General features: G+C 39.1%; 1 protein-coding gene across 7 annotated transcripts in view; it reads right to left on the bottom strand.

Annotated features, from left to right (window-relative positions):
* The window catches only part of AK4 (adenylate kinase 4), an 87,729-nt gene that overhangs the window by 40,962 nt on the left and 25,027 nt on the right, over positions 1-21,740 (bottom strand). For all 7 annotated transcript variants that reach the window (XM_036911314.2, XM_036911309.2, XM_036911308.2 and 4 more), the window contains one exon: positions 4,505-4,624. In XM_036911314.2, the coding sequence (XP_036767209.1) occupies positions 4,505-4,613 (109 nt within the window). In that variant the 5' untranslated portion in view covers positions 4,614-4,624. The remainder of the gene's footprint in view (positions 1-4,504; positions 4,625-21,740) is intronic.

The raw sequence follows: 21,740 nt of genomic DNA, 5'->3' as shown, positions 1-21,740 counted from the left end.
AAGTGCATTAGCAATCAAGTTTAGACATTAAAAACTATTATTAACACACTCCCTACTGGCTCCACCCCACTGCCAACCTCCCCCACCCCTTTTTTTTTTACAAATGAAGAATTTGTATTTGTTTTAAAGGGTTGGTTTTTACTCCCTAGGTACTGTTTCACCTAGTAAGCAGTAAATACCCTCTCTGTGAAACTTAAAAACAAACAAACAAAAAACCCATGGTTATAACAAAATTAGAAGGCTTGTGCAATGCATTCCCCTGGTAGAACATTTGTCTTAAAAATTGAAGAAAAACTCTTTAAAAAACGGCTCTCATGTATTAAACTTCCAAGGAAATTAGAGAGAAAGAAAGAAAAAAGAGAAGGAAAGAAAGCCATACACACACGTGTTTCTTACCCAGCTGGAAAGCACACCATGGAGGCAAGGTAGTGTCACACTATTTTTAGCAAGGACATGGCTGACCAAACCAAAGAGCACCCACCACCCCGCCCACCGGCCCCCCTTGGTGTTCCCTTGGCTTGCATCCACTCTCCTTCTTTCCACCCACCACTTGCAGGATGCCTCTCTACAGCCATATGGACCAAGATGATGAGTCATCTGTCATCCAGAATTCTCTTCTTGACCTTCCCACATTTGATTGCCTTTAGCACACTCAACAGGCACCACTCTACAGAGCACGTGCCCTGGGACATAAGGAGTTTAAAACTGAACCCAGAACTAGGCATTCCTGACACTCCTCACTTTGCCAAATGGATTTATTCCAGAGCTTTAAAAAAAAAAGAAATCATGACTAAAAAAGTGACCAGATGGGTTTTCAAGGAGAAAGATACAAAATTAACTCAGTTAAGAGACTGACGTACTTTACTAAAAACAGGCCCTTGATGTAAAAGAACTTCAGTTACTCACCCTGAGAGGAAAAGTTATGGCAAAAGCAAAGCACTGAAAAGGTTAATAAAACATTCCATACCTGAACCTGACTTTTCAACTTTGCAAGGCTAAATATTTTTAAAACTATTTTTGAACTTAACACTTCAGTCACATACACAGAAAAAATTCAGGACCTGCACATCATGTATGACAAATAATAACAAAATCTCATCCTTATATAGCACTACTCTATGGCAAACATCCTTGTAAGCACTCTATGTATATCCACTTGCTCCATCCTTCCAAACCCCTTTTTAAATCTCTGTTTTCCAGGAGGAATAAAATGCACAGAGAGGTAAGGTGACATGCCCAAGGTTACACACACTGCTGGTAAATAGCAGAGCTGGGATTTAAACAGGCAGCCTGGTGCTAGCTGGAGTGAGTGGTTATATACTAACAACCTTTCCAAAAGGAGTTTAATACAGATGATCATTTTCAAGTTTACTAAAACTACCCAAGGTTGATTTACAAGGTGAGAAGCCTCACAATTAAAGAATTTAAACTAGAAAAATTGCTGTTAGGTGGTAGCAAAGCCAAATTTTAACAGTCATAGAAAATACTAACACAACAAATATTGGAGGGCTAACTTTTGTGAGTTAAATGTGTTGAGTCTGGAGAAATTACCATGGCTAGTGACAGCCAAGAAACTCAAAAAGACAGTATAAGAAAACCCCAGGGCTGTAGTACCCAGCATCAGTCAATTCTTCACAATAGTCAATTCTTCCTCCTCAATCCATTTTCTCCCAAACAGCGCCTCCTTTTCATTTTCATTTCACTGCCATTGCTAATTAAATTCAGGCCTTCAATATCCCTTTCCAATCATTCTAAGAATCCCTTAGTTGGCTTCAAGTTACCACCAACTCCCTGCACTAGCACCTACTTCCTCCCTTTGTTCACAGAATAGTCCTTCTGAGACACAAATCTGATCATGTTGTACCCTACTTAACAAGTCTCATGGTCCCTACAGCCAACAACTTCCAGTTCCCTCTTTGTACAGGATCAAACACCACCTACTTCAGGACTTCACCTGCCTCTCTCTGCTTGCAGGCCCAGGAAAGTACCAGGTTAAGCCATTCCTCTCCTATTAACTCACATCGTCCCTCTGCTGAAAAACCTGTCTTCCCAATCCCCATCCATCAACCTGCAGAACATCTCTATTCATCTCTTTTTCCAGAAAGTTATTCCAATCCCTTTTCCAAAAAAAAAAGAAACACACCCATAATTGTGTCCTTTTGTCCTCAGGGTACCACATATATGTGCTTCTGTTATACTGTCAATAACAGTATTTTATATCCCTAGCTTCCCTACACTGATATAAACCCCTTAAACAGTAGGGACAGTGTCTTACAATTTTACCAACAGTACCTACTAGTTTCTGACACACAACAGGAACTTTACTCACTGTTGCCTAATGAATAAACACATGCCTTCCACAGGCCATTACTGCCTTTCTCTTAACAAAGGTTTTAAATTCAGTCTACTGGGTCCCTCCAGTCCTGTTAGGACACAGTTCCAAACTTTTTAAATAGAAAGTGTTCCAGAAAGTTATGAGCTCCTTTAGAATCAACTTTTTGTACACCTACGAAGTAAGGAGTATATGTTGAATGGCAGTTCACAAGAATGCTCTATAGAACAAATCCTAGAGGTTTTCAGTGGGTGTTGGGAATGAGGTAGGAGATTCTATGTTCAAATAAGTTTAGAAAATGCCTCATAATGTCACCTGTGAAGAATTACATTATCATATTAAAGGTTTGATAAAATCCTGAAGTAAAGGAAACTGGTGAACTTTGGCACTACCTAACTTTGTCAGTAACTGAATCCTATTTTGCCTCAGTTTCCTCATCTATTAAATGATAACAGTATATATTTAATATTATTATTTATATTATTCATATTATATAATTATAACATAAACATAATAATGAGTTATAAAATTTGTATTATTCATATTATAACATTCACGTTATTTGTAGGGATTGAATGAGGTAATGAGTATCAAGGGATCAGAACAATCCTTGGCACACAATCACCTAGCAGTTTTTCATATTTAAGCTGACATTTTCTAAACATATTTGGCCACAAAGTCTGTCTTCTTATCTATTACTAACATTGCACATTACACACTTTGAGAAACACTGATTTAGAGTAAATACTCCACAATATTACTCATTTTGAAGATTCCTGGCTCCAGACTTAAGAAGAAATAAATGCAATCTCTCAGTTAAATGTAGGACAATTCCTCTGGCTTCTCTGTGGCTGGCAAACATCAAGGTTTCCACTGTCACAACTTCCCGAGGCTTCAGTTTCACCAAATTAAGACAGGAATGAGTGTACTGTGTGAACTAAAGAAAAACTGCACTGCAAGGCAAAGAAGTTTCTTCTGGATAAATCTCACTGTCTGCATTTTGTGTTTCTAGGAAGCAGTATGTTCAAGTTTCTGTTTTCATTGCACCAAGGAATATTGCTATTTAAGAATGAGACAAAGAATCCACCCAGTCCATTTTTGTCCTTTAATAAATTAGAAGATTTATACCAGGCAAACTTAAAGTAGAAGATTCTTAATTTCAGCTTCCTAGAGTAGAAAATTGTGTAATATTTTGTGTGTGAGCATTTGTATTTTGTGTGTGAGCATCTGTATTTTGTGTGTGAGCATTTTCCTAGATGAAACTTCATAGCTGTCATCAGGGGTTCCAAACGTCTAACAATTTTAGTAACCACAACCACTAAGGATATTTTTTAATCAGGTCCAGGTATTATTTACATACTAAAAATAAAAAATTATCAAAGGGTATATTAATTTGTTTTATATCCTTCCAAAGATAGTTTATGCATGTTTTTCTAAGTGTATATAGTAATATTAAACCATCCTTCCATTTTACCATAAACAATAATATATGATACACACTATACTGCAACTAGCTTTTTTCACTTAGCAGTTTATCTCAGAGATCTATCCATATCAACACATAAGTACAGATTACTTGGTTAATGAACATATCAAAATTTAAGGCTTCTCTATGATAGCTACTTAGGTTATCAGTGTCTTGCTATTTAAAAATAATACTAAAAATAGACATCCTTGAAGATCTATCTTATGCAAAAAATCCAGCATGGAACTGGTGACTCAAAAAATATGCAGATTATTAAACTGCCCTACAAAGGTTGCCATTTTATACTTTCAACAATATTTATTTCTTACACACTCAATAAAAGATTTTCAGATTTTTCTCTGTTACCCAAGAAATGAAAAATGGCAACTCATGGTTTTAATTTGTGTGGCCTATTATGAATGAAAGAACTTCTGACTTAGGATGAGTTCTGAGAACTGAGTGACGGAAACAGAAGTCACCCTCAAATCTAGAACAGTAACAGGATTCAGTAAAGGTTTCCTTCAAGTCAATGTCTCTAGGGATGATAGTCTAGAGACAGAAGAATTAAAAGGCTTCACCATGGTGGGTTTCTATCATGTTGCCAAATAGGAATATGCCTAAATAAATGAATGAAAGTTTAGGAAAAAAACGTAATTAGCCATAACCACCTGTTCACAGAAATCAGCTTACCCTCAGGTTCAACTCACCATCCAGTAGCCAGTGCTGGCCACGCCTGTTCTCCAGCTCCGACATCATCAGACGTGTGATCACATGATCTGGAACCAAAAGGCCTTTCTCTATGTACTGCTTTGCCATATCACCAACTTCTGTTAAAAAGACAGGAAAAAGAGACACCCAAAAAGACTTCAAAAAAAAGCTTATAAACACCTTCCTGAGAGTTTTGCCTTTTCTCCCATTCCCCCCTGTTGGTATGGGTGAAGTTATAGGTAAATATTTCTAGAGTGGCTTTTAAAAATTCAAAAATGGTAGCACTGTCTCCCATTTCTTTCCTGAAAAATTGTAAAAGCAACCATTAAAGATATACACAGACAAAAATAAAAATTAAACAAATTAGGCAAGGAGAAAATAAGAATAAGAAACACTAAAGAGGGGTGGTACACAGAAAGTTGGGGAAAAGTCCTGACTACTTCTTAGAGGCAAGCCACAAATTGATACTGAGACTTCCAACAGTTTATACTAACAAGGAAAAATGATCAACTACATGGTTCATGGTTTACAGAAGACTAAGGGAAGCTGCAAAGCACAACCATTCCTTAAAGACCAAAGGGAAAAACTAGTCTTCTAGATAGAATGCTGGAAAATATAAACAACAGGTCTATTTCTTTTCATGAGCCTCTATATAAGCAGATGGTACCTTGATGATGCACTTATAAAAGCAACTCAGTATTTATTAGTAGAATGCCAAGTTAATAAAAGGATAGGAATTTAAAAAAAAACATTTTCAGAGGAAAGGAATGCTGCTATCTGAATTCAAAGTAAGAATTTCTCATATGTGGAAATTGAATTGGGTTCAGCAGAACAAATTACCAGTTAAAATCTGTTAAATTTCTAGGAACTGAAATTTTTTCAACCAGGATGAAGTCCTCTACTATCCAGGGAACTGATAATGAACCATTGAGCCACTTCTCATCAGGCCAATTAAGTTCTTATAAAAATGTAAAGCAGAATTATATTACAGGAGATAAGCTCAAGCATTATTTTGCCCCCACCTTCACCTTGAATTTAAGGTAGAGCCTTTCCTTCTCTAGGAGTCTACACTCTAACAATGGGCTGTGAAGAGCCCTGTATCACTTAATTAATACCACTTGGCAAGAAGCTCAAAGTTAAGCCCAATGATGAGGATTCAGTAACATGCTACAAAAAGCAGAACACAAAAGACAACCACATTAGTTAATGTGGCTAAACATGAATTTGAACAAAACACAAGTATTTATTTATTGCATACTATGGAATAGGTAATATTCTACAAATGCAGCAATGAATAAAAGTTGCAGGTTATTGAAATTTAAGCAGCATTACTTCAGATTGACACTAACAGTTGTTAACTGAGAATTGTACACACCATGTCCCAGGCACGGTACTTAAAGCATTTTATATTTGTTATTTCATTTAATCCCCACAAGATCCTCACCTTCACATAGAAGGTAACATCCATACTTTGTATGAAAGCTTTATTGAGATAAAATTCTAACACCATAACATTCACCATTTTTAAAATGTGCAACTCAGTGGTTTTTAATACATTGTCAATGTTGTGCAACTATTGCCACTATCTCATTTCAGGACATTTTTATTACCCAAAAAGAAACCCTGTCATTCCCTATTCCCTCCTCCATCTCACCTTGGCAACTACTTATCTACTTTCTGTCTTTATAGATTTGCCTATTCGGCACATTTCATGTAAACAGAAACATACAACGTGTAGTATTTTGTGTTTGGCTTCCTTCACTTAGCATAATGTTTTCGAGGCTCAGCCATATAGGACCATATATCACTACTTCATTTTCATGACTAAATATTATTAGTCTATTGTGTGGATATGCCATATTTTGCATATACATATATCACTTATCATGTGTACTGTTTCTGTTTTGGAGCTATTAGGAATAACGCTACAAAGGACATTCATATACAGGTTTTTGTGTGAACATATGCTTTCCATTCTCTTGGGCGATACCTGTACGTTAAGTATGTTTACATCTGAAAATCACTGTGAGATAGTATGCTTGCAGTAACTGGCAGGTCTGGTGCTGTCCTACTCTACAGTGGTTGTCAGTTTGACCCCAGAGCCTTTCTCTTAGTCCCATCCACCAAACTTTAAGGTAGATGGAAACAACAAACATACCTCTTCCAACATGAGAGACCAAGATGGAACTGGCTCCAAACATCCCTCGAGGAACAGTGCAAGAGTAGGAAATGTCTTATTTGGAAATGAGAAGACCCAGAGAAGGATATGATAACAATTTACCCATAACCTGACACTTGACACATGGACAAGGCATTATATTATTCAATCCCCAGGGCTCAGAATTAGGACTATAATGGGAATTACAGATGGACAGAAAAGGTTTCTTAAGGAAATATTTGGAGACTCAAAGACTGCCTACGAAGGGATATTGTAGAGGGGTTTTGAAAACTGGATTGGGCTACATTAATGTTTAAGGTCCCTTCAGATGGGATTTGTGATGTAGGGATACCTTTGGACTCGGTGGTTTAATGAAGGATAGTATCCAAAATGATGCCCTTAAGGCCTCTGAGTATCTGCTGTGTGGCTCAATACATACCTACCTCTGACACCTCAAGCTTACTGTGACCAAAGTCACACCTTCCCTCCCACTCTGCTCTTGGCCTGGTATTTCTTGCCTCTGTCAACAACATTGCTTCCCTCAGATACTGCCTAGGATTAGATTAAATGCTCTTATCTTGATTTTCTTGACTTTTCCCATTCTTTCTATCTAACTGAACATGAAGTTCTTTTATTCTTTTATTTCTGCTTCTACAGTGTCCAAGACAACTGATCAAAACACAATAGTGCAATAGTAACTGTGGTGAACAAACAAGAGCAAACTGTGAGGATGGCTACAAAACAAGCTATGACAAGTTCTGTCATTGTGAGAAGAGAAAAGCACAGTCATGGCCTGGGACTGCTGTGGTAGTTAATGTGAGCGCAGTTACCAGAAAGCACAGTAAGAGGAAGGGAGCAGTGAGCTATACACCAAAACCTAATGTATAAATTTTTACATAGTAAAGAGGAGACAACTGGCCAAAGAATCAACAGACTGATCATCAATCTCATCACTAAGATCAAAGTCAGTCCTTTATCCTTACCAATCCTTGACCTGAAACAAAACCAAAAGACTGGTTTTGGGGTCTTCTGCACATCTGTCAACCAAAGAATAATTGTATTACCTAACCAGTCAATTCTCGATTCTTAGCTTACTTCACTTTTCAGCAGCATTTGAGATGGCTTCTTTGCATAAACACAACAGCTGGAGTGATCCTTTTAAACTTGAAATGTGAGCCCTTTGTAATCCTCCAGTGGCTTCCCATCTCAGAGTAGGAGCCAAAGTCTTCACCTTGGTCTACAAGGTGACCAAGTGTGATCAGGCCCTAGTTCTCTGACCCCATCACCTACTTTCCTCTTTAGTGCCCTCTCCATTCCAGTACACCATCCTCTTTATAGTTTTGTGAAGATCATAAGTATGTGCCCACTTCAGGGAATTTTGATTTGTTGCTCTACCTACCAGCAGCATTCCTTACCCTAGAATTTCACATGGGTCAAATCCTCACATTCATCACTGATTAAGGATCACCTAAGATAGGTCTTCCACCCTATCTAAATAAGTAGTACAAGGACAAACAAAAGTCCCCACCACCCACTAGGTCCCTTCAGATGGGATTTGTGATGTAGGGATACCTTTGGACTCAGTAGTTTAATGAAGGATAGTATCCTACTTCGCACTGTTTTCTAGAACTCCAGACATTACTTTTTACTTATAACATATTTGTTAATTGACTTTGTCTCCCCCAGCCAGAGTATTATTATTAACTCTTTGAGAAAAAATGAAATATTTTATTCAATGCCATATCCTCAGTGCTTATAATATAGTCTGGCATGTGTCATATGCTCCACATAAATTTGTTACATGAATGAATGAATGAAAAAAAAACCGGGAAGATGGCGGCGTGAGTAGAGCAGCGGAAATCTCCTCCCAAAACGACATATATCTATGAAAATATAACAAAGACAACCCTTCCTAGAATAAAGACCAGAGGACACAGGACAATATCCAGACCACATCCGCACCTGAGAGAACCCAGCGCCTCGCGAAGGGGGTAAGATACACGCCCCGGCCCCGCGGGAGCCGAGCGCCCCTCCCCCCAGCTCCCGGCGGGAGAAGAGCAGGCAGAGCGGGAGGGAGACGGAGCCCAGGACTGCCGAACACCCAGCCCCAGCCATCCGGGCCAGAGTGCAGGGCGCTCGATACTAGGAAAACAGGGCAGCAAGAACAGTGAGCAGGCACTGGAGGCTGGGCGACAGAGGACATAAGAAAAGCGCGCGACCATTTTTTTTTTGCTTTTTTGCTGTTTTGTTTTGGCGGGTGCTTTTTGGAAGTCTTAAAGGGATAGGGACCCCAATACTAGGGAAACAGGGCAGAAAGACCGGTGAGCAGAGGCCTGAGGATGGCACCAGAGAATAAAGAAAAACGAACGACCACCTTTTTTTTTTTCTTTAATTAAAAAATTTTTTTTTTTTTTAATTTAAAAAATTTTTTTTTCTTTTTTTTTTAGGTGGGCGTTGTTTTGTTTTGGCGGGTGCTTTTTGGAAGTCTTAAAGGGGCAGGGCGGGTCACTTAATCCAGAGGTAGGGAATCCGGGGATCTCTGGGCACCCTAACCCCTGGGCTGCAGGGAGCAGGGAGGCCCCTTACGGAGATAAATAGCCTCCCAGCAGCTCCTGCTCCAACGCGACTCCACCATTTTGGAGCAGCTGCCCGAGCTAGGCCACGCCCACAGCAACAGCAGAGATTAACTCCATAGCAGCCGAGCAGGAAGCAGAAACCCTGTCTGCGCGCAGCTGCGCAGCACAAGCCACTAGAGGCCGCTGTTCTCCCAGGAGAGGAGGGCCACAAACCAACAAGAAGGGAAGTCCTTCCAGCCGTCACTCATCCCAGTTCTGCAGACTATTCCTATCACCATGAAAAGGCAAAGCTACAGGCCAACAAAGATCACAGAGACAACACCAGAGAAGGAGACAGACCTAACCAGTCTTCCTGACAAAGAATTCAAAATAAGAATCATAAACATGCTGACAGAGATGCAGAGAAATACGCAAGAGAAATGGGATGAAGTCCGGAAGGAGATCACAGATGCCAGAAAGGAGATCGCAGAAATGAAACAAACTCTGGAAGGGTTTATAAGCAGAATGGATAGAATGCAAGAGGCCATTGATGGAATTGAAATCAGAGAACAGGAACGCATAGAAGCTGACATAGAGAGAGACAAAAGGATCTCCAGGAATGAAACAATATTAAGAGAACTGTGTGACCAATCCAAAAGGAACAATATCCGTATTATAGGGGTCCCAGAAGAAGAAGAGAGAGGAAAAGAGATGGAAAGTATCTTAGAAGAAATAATTGCTGAAAACTTCCCCACACTGGGGGAGGAAGTAATCAAACAGACCACGGAAATACACAGAACCCCCAACAGAAAGGATCCAAGAAGGGCAACACCAAGACACATAATAATTAAAATGGCAAAGATCAAGGACAAGGAAAGAGTGTTAAAGGCAGCTACAGAGAAAAAGGTCACCTATAAAGGGAAACCCATCAGGCTAACGTCAGATTTCTCAACAGAAACCCTACAGGCCAGAAGAGAATGGCATGATATATTTAATACAATGAAACAGAAGGGCCTTGAACCAAGGATACTGTATCCAGCACGACTATCATTCAAATATGACGGTGGGATTAAACAATTCCCAGACAAACAAAAGCTGAGGGAATTTGCTTTCCACAAACCACCTCTACAGAACATCTTACAGGGACTGCTCTAGATGGGAGCACTCCTAGAAAGAGCACAGCACAAAACACCCAACATATGAAGAATCGAGGAGGAGGAACAAGAAGGGAGAGAAGAAAAGAATCTCCAGACAGTGTATATAACAGCTCAATAAGCGAGCTAAGTTAGGCAGTAAGATACTAAAGAGGCTAACCTTGAACCTTTGGTAACCACGAATTTAAAGCCTGCAATGGCAATAAGTACATATCTTTCAATAGTCACCCTAAATGTTAATGGGTTGAATTCACCAATCAAAAGACACAGAGTAACCGAATGGATAAAAAAGCAAGACCCATCTATATGCTGCTTACAAGAAACTCACCTCAAACCCAAAGACATGTACAGACCGAAAGTCAAGGGATGGAAAAACGTATTTCAAGCAAACAACAGCGAGAAGAAAGCAGGGGTTGCAGTACTAATATCAGACAAAATAGACTTCAAAACAAAGAAAGTAACAAGAGATAAAGAAGGACACTACATAATGATAAAGGGCTCAGTCAAACAAGAGGATATAACCATTCTAAATATATATGCACCCAACACAGGAGCACCAGCATATGTGAAACAAATACTAACAGAACTAAAGGGGGATATAGGCTGCAATGCATTCATTCTAGGAGACTTCAACACACCATTCACCCCAGAGGATAGATCCACTGGGCAGAAAATAAGTAAGGACACGGAAGCACTGAACAACACAGTAGAGCAGATGGACCTAATAGACATCTATAGAACTCTACATCCAAAAGCAGCGGGATATACATTCTTCTCAAGTGCACATGGAACATTCTCCAGAATAGACCACATACTAGGCCACAAAAAGAGCCTCAGAAAATTCCAAAAGATTGAAATCCTACCAACCAACTTTTCAGACAACAAATGCATAAAACTAGAAATAAACTGTACAAAGAAAGCAAAGAGGCTCACAAACACATGGAGGCTTAACAACACGCTCCTAAATAATCAATGGATTAATGACCAAATCAAAATGGAGATCCAGCAATATATGGAAACAAATGACAACAACAACACTAAGCCCCAACTTCTGTGGGACACAGCAAAAGCAGTCTTAAGAGGAAAGTATATAGCAATCCAAGCATATTTAAAAAAGGAAGAGCAATCCCAAATGAATGGTCTAATGTCACAATTATCGAAATTGGAAAAAGAAGAACAGATGAGGCCTAAGGTCAGCAGAAGGAGGGACGTAATAAAGATCAGAGAAGAAATAAATAAAATTGAGAAGAATAAAACAATAGCAAAAATCAATGAAACCAAGAGCTGGTTCTTCGAGAAAATAAACAAAATACATAAGCCTCTAGCCAGACTTATTATGAAGAAAAGAGAGTCAACACAAATCAACAGTATCAGAAACAAGAAAGGAAAAATCACGACGGACCCCACGGAAATGCAAAGAATTATTGGAGAATACTATGAAAACCTATATGCTAACAAGCTGGGAAACCTAGGAGAAATGGACAACTTCCTAGAAAAATATAACCTTCCAAGATTGACCCAGGAAGAAACAGAAAATCTAAACAGACCAATTACCAGCAACGAAATTGAAGCGGTAATCAAAAAACTACCAAAGAACAAAACCCCCGGGCCAGATGGATTTACCTCGGAATTTTATCAGACATACAGGGAAGACATAATACCCATTCTCCTTAAAGTTTTCCAAAAAATAGAGGAGGAGGGGATACTCCCAAACTCATTCTATGAAGCTAACATCACCCTAATACCAAAACCAGGCAAAGACCCCACCAAAAAAGAAAACTACAGACCAATATCCCTGATGAACGTAGATGCAAAAATACTCAACAAAATATTAGCAAACCGAATTCAAAAATACATCAAAAGGATCATACACCATGACCAAGTGGGATTCATCCCAGGGATGCAAGGATGGTACAACATTCGAAAGTCCATCAACATCATCCACCACATCAACAAAAAGAAAGACAAAAACCACATGATCATCTCCATAGATGCTGAAAAAGCATTTGACAAAGTTCAACATCCATTCATGTTAAAAACTGTCAGCAAAATGGGAATAGAGGGCAAGTACCTCAACATAATAAAGGCCATCTATGATAAACCCACAGCCAACATTACATTGAACAGCGAGAAGCTGAAAGAAAGCATTTCCTCTGAGATCGGGAACTAGACAGGGATGCCCACTCTCTCCACTGTTATTTAACATAGTACTGGAGGTCCTAGCCACGGCAATCAGACAAAATAAAGAAATACAAGGAATCCAGATTGGTAAAGAAGAAGTTAAACTGTCACTATTTGCAGATGACATGATACTGTACATAAAAAACCCTAAAGACTCCACCCCAAAACTACTAGAACTGATATCGGAATACAGCAAAGTTGCAGGATACAAAATCAACACACAGAAATCTGTGGCTTTCCTATATACTAACAATGAACCAACAGAAAGAGAAATCAGGAAAACAACTCCATTCACAATTGCATCAAAAAAAAAAAATACCTAGGAATAAACCTAACCAAAGAAGTGAAAGACTTATACTCTGAAAACTACAAGTCACTCTTAAGAGAAATTAAAGGGGACACTAACAGATGGAAACTCATCCCATGCTTGTGGCTAGGAAAAATTAATATCGTTAAAATGGCCATCCTGCCCAAAGCAATATACAGATTTGATGCAATCCCTATGAAACTACCAGCAACATTCTTCAATGAACTGGAACAAATAATTCAAAAATTCATATGAAAACACCAAAGACCCCGAATAGCCAAAGCAATCCTGAGAAAGAAGAATAAAGTAGGGGGGATCTCACTCCCCAACTTCAAGCTCTACTATAAAGCCATAGTAATCAAGACAATTTGGTACTGGCACAAGAGCAGAGCCACAGACCAATGGAACAGACTAGAGAATCCAGACATTAACCCAGACATATATGGTGAATTAATATTTGATAAAGGAGCCATGGACATACAATGGCGAAATGACAGTCTCTTCAACAGATGGTGCTGGCAAAACTGGACAGCTACATCTAGGAGAATGAAACTGGACCATTGTCTAACCCCATATACAAAAGTAAACTCAAAATGGATCAAAGACCTGAATGTAAGCCATGAAACCATTAAACTCTTGGAAGAAAACATAGGCAAAAACCTCTTAGACATAAACATGAGTGACCTCTTCTTGAACATATCTCCCCGGGCAAGGAAAACAACAGCAAAAATGAGTAAGTGGGACTATATTAAGCTGAAAAGCTTCTGTACAGCAAAAGACACCATCAATAGAACAAGAAGGATCCCTACAGTATGGGAGAATATATTTGAAAATGACACATCCGATAAAGGCTTGACGTCCAGAATATATAAGGAGCTCACATGCCTCAACAAACAAAAAACAAATAACCCAATTAAAAAATGGGCAGAGGAACTGAACAGACAGTTCTCCAAAAAAGAAATACAGATGGCCAACAGACACATGAAAAGATGCTCCACATCGCTAATTATCAGAGAAATGCAAATTAAAACTACAATGAGGTATCACCTCACACCAGTAAGGATGGCTGCCATCCAAAAGACAAACAACAACAAATGTTGGCGAGGCTGTGGAGAAAGGGGAACCCTCCTACACTGCTGGTGGGAATGTAAGTTAGTTCAACCATTGTGGAAAGCAGTATGGAGGTACATCAAAATGCTCAAAACAGACTTACCATTTGACCCAGGAATTGCACTCCTAGGAATTTACCCTAAGAACGCAGCAATCAAGTTTGAGAAAGACAGATGCACCCCTATGTTTATTGCAGCACTATTTACAATAGCCAAGAATTGGAAGCAACCTAAATGTCCATCAATAGATGAATGGATAAAGAAGATGTGGTACATATACACAATGGAATACTACTCAGCCATAAGAAAAGGGCAAATCCAATCATTTGCAGCAACATGGATGGAGCTGGAGGGTATTATGCTCAGTGAAACAAGCCAAGCAGAGAAAGAGAAATACCAAATGATTTCACTTATCTGTGGAATATAAGAACAAAGGAAAAACTGAAGGAACAAAACAGCAGCAGAATCACAGAACTCAAGAATGGACTAACAGGTACCAAAGGGAAAGGGACTGGGGAGGATGGGTGGGTAGGGAGGGATAAGGGGGGGAGAAGTAGGGGGGTATTAAGATCAACATGCATGGGGGGGTAGGAGAAAAGGGAGGGCTGTACAACACAGAGAAGGCAAGTAGTGATTCTACAACATTTTGCTATGCTGATGGACAGTGACTGTAAAGGGGTTTAAGGGGAGACCTGGTATAGGGGAGAGCCTAGTAAACATAATATTCGTCATGTAAGTGTAGATTAGTGATAACAAAAAGAAAGCAAAAAAAAAAAAAAAAGGGCAGTTCCTGTGTGGTAACCTCCAACGAGTTCTACACAAGGGTATAAAGGGCATATAAAAGTGTAGGCAAAGGGTCTGTTTGTGTTTATACAGAGGATCAAAGCCTAATTGGGCTACCCCGAAAATGAACTAAGATACGATATGAAAAAGAACTTCCAACATCTGCACTCTCTGGAAGACTCATGCCAGAAGATGATCATCAAAAAACCCCAACAAAGATCCACGCACTGCTACAGCTGTAGATGCACTCATCCCACCAGTTCCTGGACTTGCCATGGGAATGAGGAAGGAGATATCTAAGCTGGCCTGTGCATACAGTAAAACAAAAAATTGGACTGGATCTATACTGTTGGAACTCAACCAAGAATTTGGAGAAGTGCAAATTGTAGCGCTCCAAAGTCTTACAACTACAGACTATTTACTGTTAAAAGAACATATGGCATGTGAACAGTCCCCAGAAATGGGTTGTTTTAATTTGTCTGATTTCTCTCAGACTGTTCAAGTTCAGTTGGACAATATCCACCATATCATAGATAAGTTTTCACAAATGCCTAAGGTGCCTAACTGGTTTTCTTGGTTTCACTGGAGATGGCTGGTAATTACAGATATGCTTTGGTTATGTAACTATACTCCTATTATGTTAATGTGTGTGCGCAATTTAAGTAGTAGCTTAAAACCTATATATGCTGAAGTACTCTACAAGAAGATATGTCAAAGAAATAATCAATCTTTCCATGTTTTCTTCCGCCTGCTACTTCTATAGCTTTTCTTCTTCCTTCCTAATTACAACCCTTAAATAGAATTCGTGCCTCATATCAAATTTACCGAGTATCATAATTCTTCCAAGTGGTAAAGATACCTCAAGACAAATGCTGGGCATAGAAGCCACAGGGCATAAATCTGCAAAGAAGTAAAAAGCTAACCTTTTCAAATAATAAGGCTTCCCTCTCACTTACCAACTTCACATTTCCCTGTATGGCCCCGGAAGATGACTGGTTAGCCAGAGACGGGTAAGATTCCTCAAGGGAGGAACAACCTAAGACAGGCACAGTCGCAGGGGGGCCATCAGGTGAGAAATTGGGGATCAACAGAGGTGAGGCTTAGAACCTCACCCCCCCTGTTCTGAGAGAAATCTTCTGCATACGTGGATGTTTTATTGCCCTCGTCTAGCTTGGATTAACACATAGTCTACAGGCACACACCTGATCATCTACATTTGCTCTCTTACAACACTAAACTATGTTTTCTACCTTTATCTTGTATCTACCTACCACTTCAGCATTTTATTAAAAATAATAATAATAAAGAGAGAAATGTGGTATCCACATATAAATCAAGTATAAAAACCAAATGAGTATTCATATTTGAACTGACTGTTTAGAGTTCATAATGCATGAGCAAAACCGAAAGTTGCTGTGATGACTGCCCTTGTACTGTTCACTATGTAACTTATTCATTATGTAAGAATTTGTTCTACATGTAAGAACTTGTTTGTTATGCCTCAGAAGATTGGAGACTGACAAAAATTAGGCTTGGGGTGGATTAATGATTGTGCATTGAGCATTGACTCCCCTATACAGAATTTTATTGTCGTTAACAACCATTTGATCAATAAATATGAGAGATGCCCTCACACAAAAAAAAAAAAAAGAAAAAAAAAAAAGGACAGACTTCCAATGGTAAAATAAATAAGTAACCGGGATGTAATGTATAGCATAAGGAATATAGTCAAGATATTGTAACAGCTTGGTAGGGTGATAGCTGGAACCTAGAATTATGTATATAAATGTTTTATCACTGTGTTGTACACTTGAAACTAATGTAATGTAATACTGTGCGTCAACTACCCTTCAATAAAAAATAATTATTTAAAAAAAAAAGAAAAAACAACCTGAAGATGATAGATAATTCTTCCCCCTGCTGGCAATGATCCCAAGATTAAGTATGGCACAACCTTGCCAGATACAACTTTTCCAGGAAAGCTATGAAACAAAGTATCATCAGTACTACTTGAGATGGCCATGTTAAGTTTCACAGCTCAGTCATATTTCTTCAGCATTTCAAACCATGAACAGGGATGAACCAGGTTGGGCAGGGGAAGGGAGGAGATGGAAACACCATGAGCCAATGGTACACAGGTTTGGGGCTGCTTGGCATACCTGGAGGAACTTCAACTGTGACGTGAAGAAAAAAGCATGCCACGGAAGATAGACAGGACAAGGGGTATGGACTTACTGGGATTTTTTTTTTTTAATAGGTAGTTTTGGAAATGCCATTCCCACAGCCAACACTACCTACTTAATTTGCAGAGTCCAGCACAAAATGAAAATATGAAGCCTCCTTGTTCAAAAATTAAAAATCTCAAGACGGCAACAACAGAGCATTAAACTAAGCATATGGCCTTGTGTAACAGGTCACACCCCTACAGCACTGTGACACTTGGATGGGGCTGGTGTGGCGGAAACAAAGGAGGCTGGGACTGTGATCCAGGTGTGAAACAAAGGCCTGCACTGAAGCTGGCACCACATCAGAAGACTTGCTGCCCCTTGAGAGAGCACCTTGAGCTAGCCCAACATAGACTGTGCAAGTCCAAATTTAAACAACTGTGGAAGACTTCCGGAATCATCTTAATCCAGTTTTCTAATTAAGAGGAAAATGTAAGTGCAACATACTTTTCCAACTATTTTTGGCAGTCTTGGCTCTTCTCTTTAACAGGTCAGCAAACATGTCCTCTAAGCTGATACAAAATAAAATTTCCACCCCATCTTTCAATCTCCACCATGAAAACCTGGAAAGGTCAACAACCAGAACAAAATGGAGGTTACAATGTATCTGCATCTGAAACCTCACTATAACAGCAAATTGAAAGAAAACACTGGTCAGAAGACAGAGGCCCTTTCCACTAAACAGGATAGTCATATGCCTTTGTCAATTTTCTTGGAAGAGAAAGCAATATCATTCCTGTTAATGGTAGCATGTTTGGATGAAACACACACACACCTGGCTCCAGTTTCTCAAGCAGTGATCCAAAGGAAGGCTGTGGACACACAGACATTGTCTTACACGGGTTTTGCATCCTTACTGTGTTCACGCACAGACACACACACGCACAAGCTCGAGTAGTTCAAAAACCATCGTGAAGATTTCAAAAATGTAGAGTATCAAAAACTGGCCAAGAACATTGCATTTTTTAAGCTTCACAACAACCAAAAAGAAAATCCATCACGTGTTTATGAGATTGAAGAGAATATGAATTATTAAAGCCATATTTGGAAAAAACTTACTGCAGACAGGGAAAAACTGTCACAAAATAAAATCTGCATATATGACATATTACAAAATTATGTCTATATATTACAAAATTATGTATACACATAGATATGTATTACCATCTTTAAAGTTAAATATTTTAGGAGAAAATCAATGTTTCACCTATTTTGCCACAATATAAATGTGGCAATGCATCTTAACAACCTGTTTCATTCAATTACTACTAAATATAAATTAAAATAGATATGATCTTGGTAACCTCAAGAAACATGTTTTTTCAATTTCTAACCAGATCAGATAATACACAAATTTTCAGAATCTAAGACTACCTGTTGTGTTTTTAAGATAACATCAAGCTTAAAAATTAAAGACAATACAGAACTTAAGCCTACCTATTAGGTTGGCCATCTCTCCAAAAATCATGCTTTCAGGATATTAAAAGGTATTTTTATTGGCCACAATTCTTTCACATTGAAGTTTGCCACTTTCACATTACAGACTGACATGTGACATAGATCACTGTATTCAGGAGAGCAAATATGACAAAACTTTGTCAGCTGCTCAAGGAAGAGGATATTGGAACCCATGCTGTGAATTATCTTAAGACTGGTTAAAAGAAAATATCTTTTCCTAAATAACTAGGAGAGCCAATTAAGCAAGTGACATTTCTTTAGAAAAACCATGAGAACACACACATGCATGCCCGCACACATTCAGTCACAAAATCCATTCTGTAGCCACCCTAAATACTAAGGACAACTGGCTTAAACACTCCAGAGACTGAATGACTTCTAAATAGAAACAAACCCAACATGGGAAAGACAGATTACCATCATGAAATGGAGGTGTGGGGAAGGGAAGTACACTTCTCACTGAGGGGTAATTGGAATGTAAGGTATGGTTGGTTGTGTAGTTCAAAAGCCCTTTGAAGCCACAAAACACTCAAGTCAGCTGATATTTATTGAGCACATACTATGTGCCAGGCCCTATATTAACCTACTATGAGGCCTGTCCCAGAGTTAGAGCCTAAACACTGGGTTTGGGTGCTAACCCACCATAAGTTTTAAACAACAAAATTTCACACAATTTTACTCTGAATCAGACAGAAAAATTAATCATCAGTAATTACCACAATTAACTTATACAGGCTCTTACATTGCCAATAAAGTTCCATATAAATATAAAACAGAAATAACTTATTGGTCACAAAATGAATGAAAGCATTTGGTCAAACATTGACTCTGCCAGTTAAGTCCTCTCTGACCACTGAAGAATTATCCCTAAAATACTAGTCCTAAGTTGCAGAAAGCCAACCAGGCTCCTTTAGTCTCTCAATACTGGAGACAAAAAGATTTGTTTTAACAAAAGTGGGATTAAGACTTCAAGACAAACAACTTTAGTTTAATAAAATGCACCAATGGAATGGAAGTCTTGTGGGTTCAAATCTCAACCACTATTGATATTTTAAGCAAAGGCAAGTGAGGTCTTTTTATTTTACTTGCATGTATTTATCATCTCTTTCCCTTTATTATACACTTTTTTCAATAATTAACCCAGGGAGCAAAGCATAAGGACAAGCATGTTTTGTGACACTGGCCTCCAGTCAGTTGTGCAATGACCCTGCCAGCACCCTACAAGAGATCTCCCATTTTACCCCTGGACCATCTCGGTCACTCTAACTACTCAAAACCACAGGTGAAAATTCTCTTCCCCAGGAACATGTCACTTATCCACACAAAACTTTCTGTGCAACTACTACATGCCAGGCACCATGAAAGACTCTATAGATACAAATGTAAGAATGCCCTCAAGAAACTCATTAACAAAGAGAGGAGTCGACAGGCCCATGAACAGTTATTTAAAAAGCACATGCTCTGGTTCCAAATGTAAGAAACTTGGCAGTCACCACTCTGTTGTAACAGGTAAGAAGCTGAACAGACTGAAAAATAAACAGCTCTTCTTGGAACCTGTAAGGGAGTGGGGGACACAGGGCAAATCACTGCTCGTAAGGCTAGAGAGACAGGCAAGCAAATACAGGGAGTTGCAGCTTAGTTCAACAAAGACTCACAAATGGCAACCACCTCAGGGACCAGCCCAGGGTAGGGAGACATGAACTGTAATTGATGAATTGCTAGAAGCTCAGTGTGGATGAAAACTTCAGGGGTACCCTGTCCTAAAGGGTCCTCACAATATTATGAGATTTATCTCCAGGGGCTCAACCAGGTTCCCAAAGTAATAAAATATTAGGAGGAAAACTCCCTCAGGCTTCCATAAAGGGAGGGGGAAAAAATAATTTTGAAATACAGCACTCTGTTCTTAGCAATCCATGATACACGCAAAGATGGAAGACAGTGGTTTAACCAAAGGACTCCACATTTAACCTTAAGTTTATTTAACCTTGAAAAATAAAACAGCTTCAAAGAGAGGGTTCATAAATTAGACTACTGGAATTCGAAATGTCATTTTGCCTCCATTATGAATCTCAAACTGATTTTTCTTCCTCTTTAAGGCTAGGCTTCAAAAGATAGAATTTAATTCTTAGTAGCTTCCTCTGAACACTGTTCTCCCCTACATCTCACAACCTCACACTAGTTTCCCACCCTGCAGCCAGAGGGGTCCAAGCTGGACATCTGATCATGTCGTACTTCTGCTTAAAATGCTTCAGTGGGGTTCTGCTGCCCGTTCAGTGGCTTCCATGTCACTCCAAGATATGGCCTCTGTCTACGTCAGTAGCCTCATAGTTTTTCTCCCTTTATCCATTACAACCCATCTCTGCTCTCCATCCCCGGGTCTTTCTTCCCCCCATCAGCTTCCCCAGATGAGATCAACTCCCCTTTATATGCTATACGGCATCCTGTCCTCCCACCTTGCAATAATCATCACATGTGTATTTTATTTCTCATGTCAGTCCTCACTGCTATACAAGAAGGGTTCGTGTCTGCTTCGAACACCACTACCTCTGATGAACCTATTACCTAATACAAAGCAGATGTCAGATACGTACTTGAAGACTGACTGGTCCTCCCAAGTCCACTCATTCTCTAGAGGACCAGGGCTAACTGAATCTTTTGCAGCAGCGGCAGCTACTCATGAGAGAACAACCAGATCTATGCATAAGCACTTCAACTACTAACCTGCCTGCACACAAGATTAACAATTTACATTGGAATTTATCTTTCCCAGTTAGGACTTTCATGTTCAGTCACAAAGAAATGTCAAACACAACTATATGGAAGCTGTCGTACATGAAGCTGACTGACCTTGCTATTACAATTTAGTCATTCACTCAAAAATCTGCTGAGCAACTACTCTGTGCCAGGCTATGGCACATTTTGCTACATATCCAGAAAACAATGAAGGGAAAATCTGCAGTTATCTGTTATATGCTTCTGATGGCTTGGCCAGACATCAAACGGTCGATAACCTGGCCTATTTCAAAACAAAGTCAAGTTCTAAGAATAGTCTCCTATCTTTTACTGGTGCATTCCAGAAATAAAAATAAAGAAGGCTTAATTTTATGTGGGGTTTTGTTTTATTTTGCTTAAAGAATCTGTCCATTTACATAAGGGTCTAAAACAAAGTTAAACAGTATTCCTCAAAGTACTGCTGAAGGATATATACATATATGGCGAAAGTACATAGTAAAGCAAGAGAACAGTTACTACAAGATGCAGTTGGGGTAATGGAAGGATGGCATGGGGATTTCCAGGGTACTGGT

Source organism: Manis pentadactyla, chromosome 4 (assembly GCF_030020395.1).
Source record: "Manis pentadactyla isolate mManPen7 chromosome 4, mManPen7.hap1, whole genome shotgun sequence".
NCBI classification, from domain to species: domain Eukaryota; kingdom Metazoa; phylum Chordata; class Mammalia; order Pholidota; family Manidae; genus Manis; species Manis pentadactyla.
This window is presented reverse-complemented; position numbering and strand designations above follow the sequence as displayed.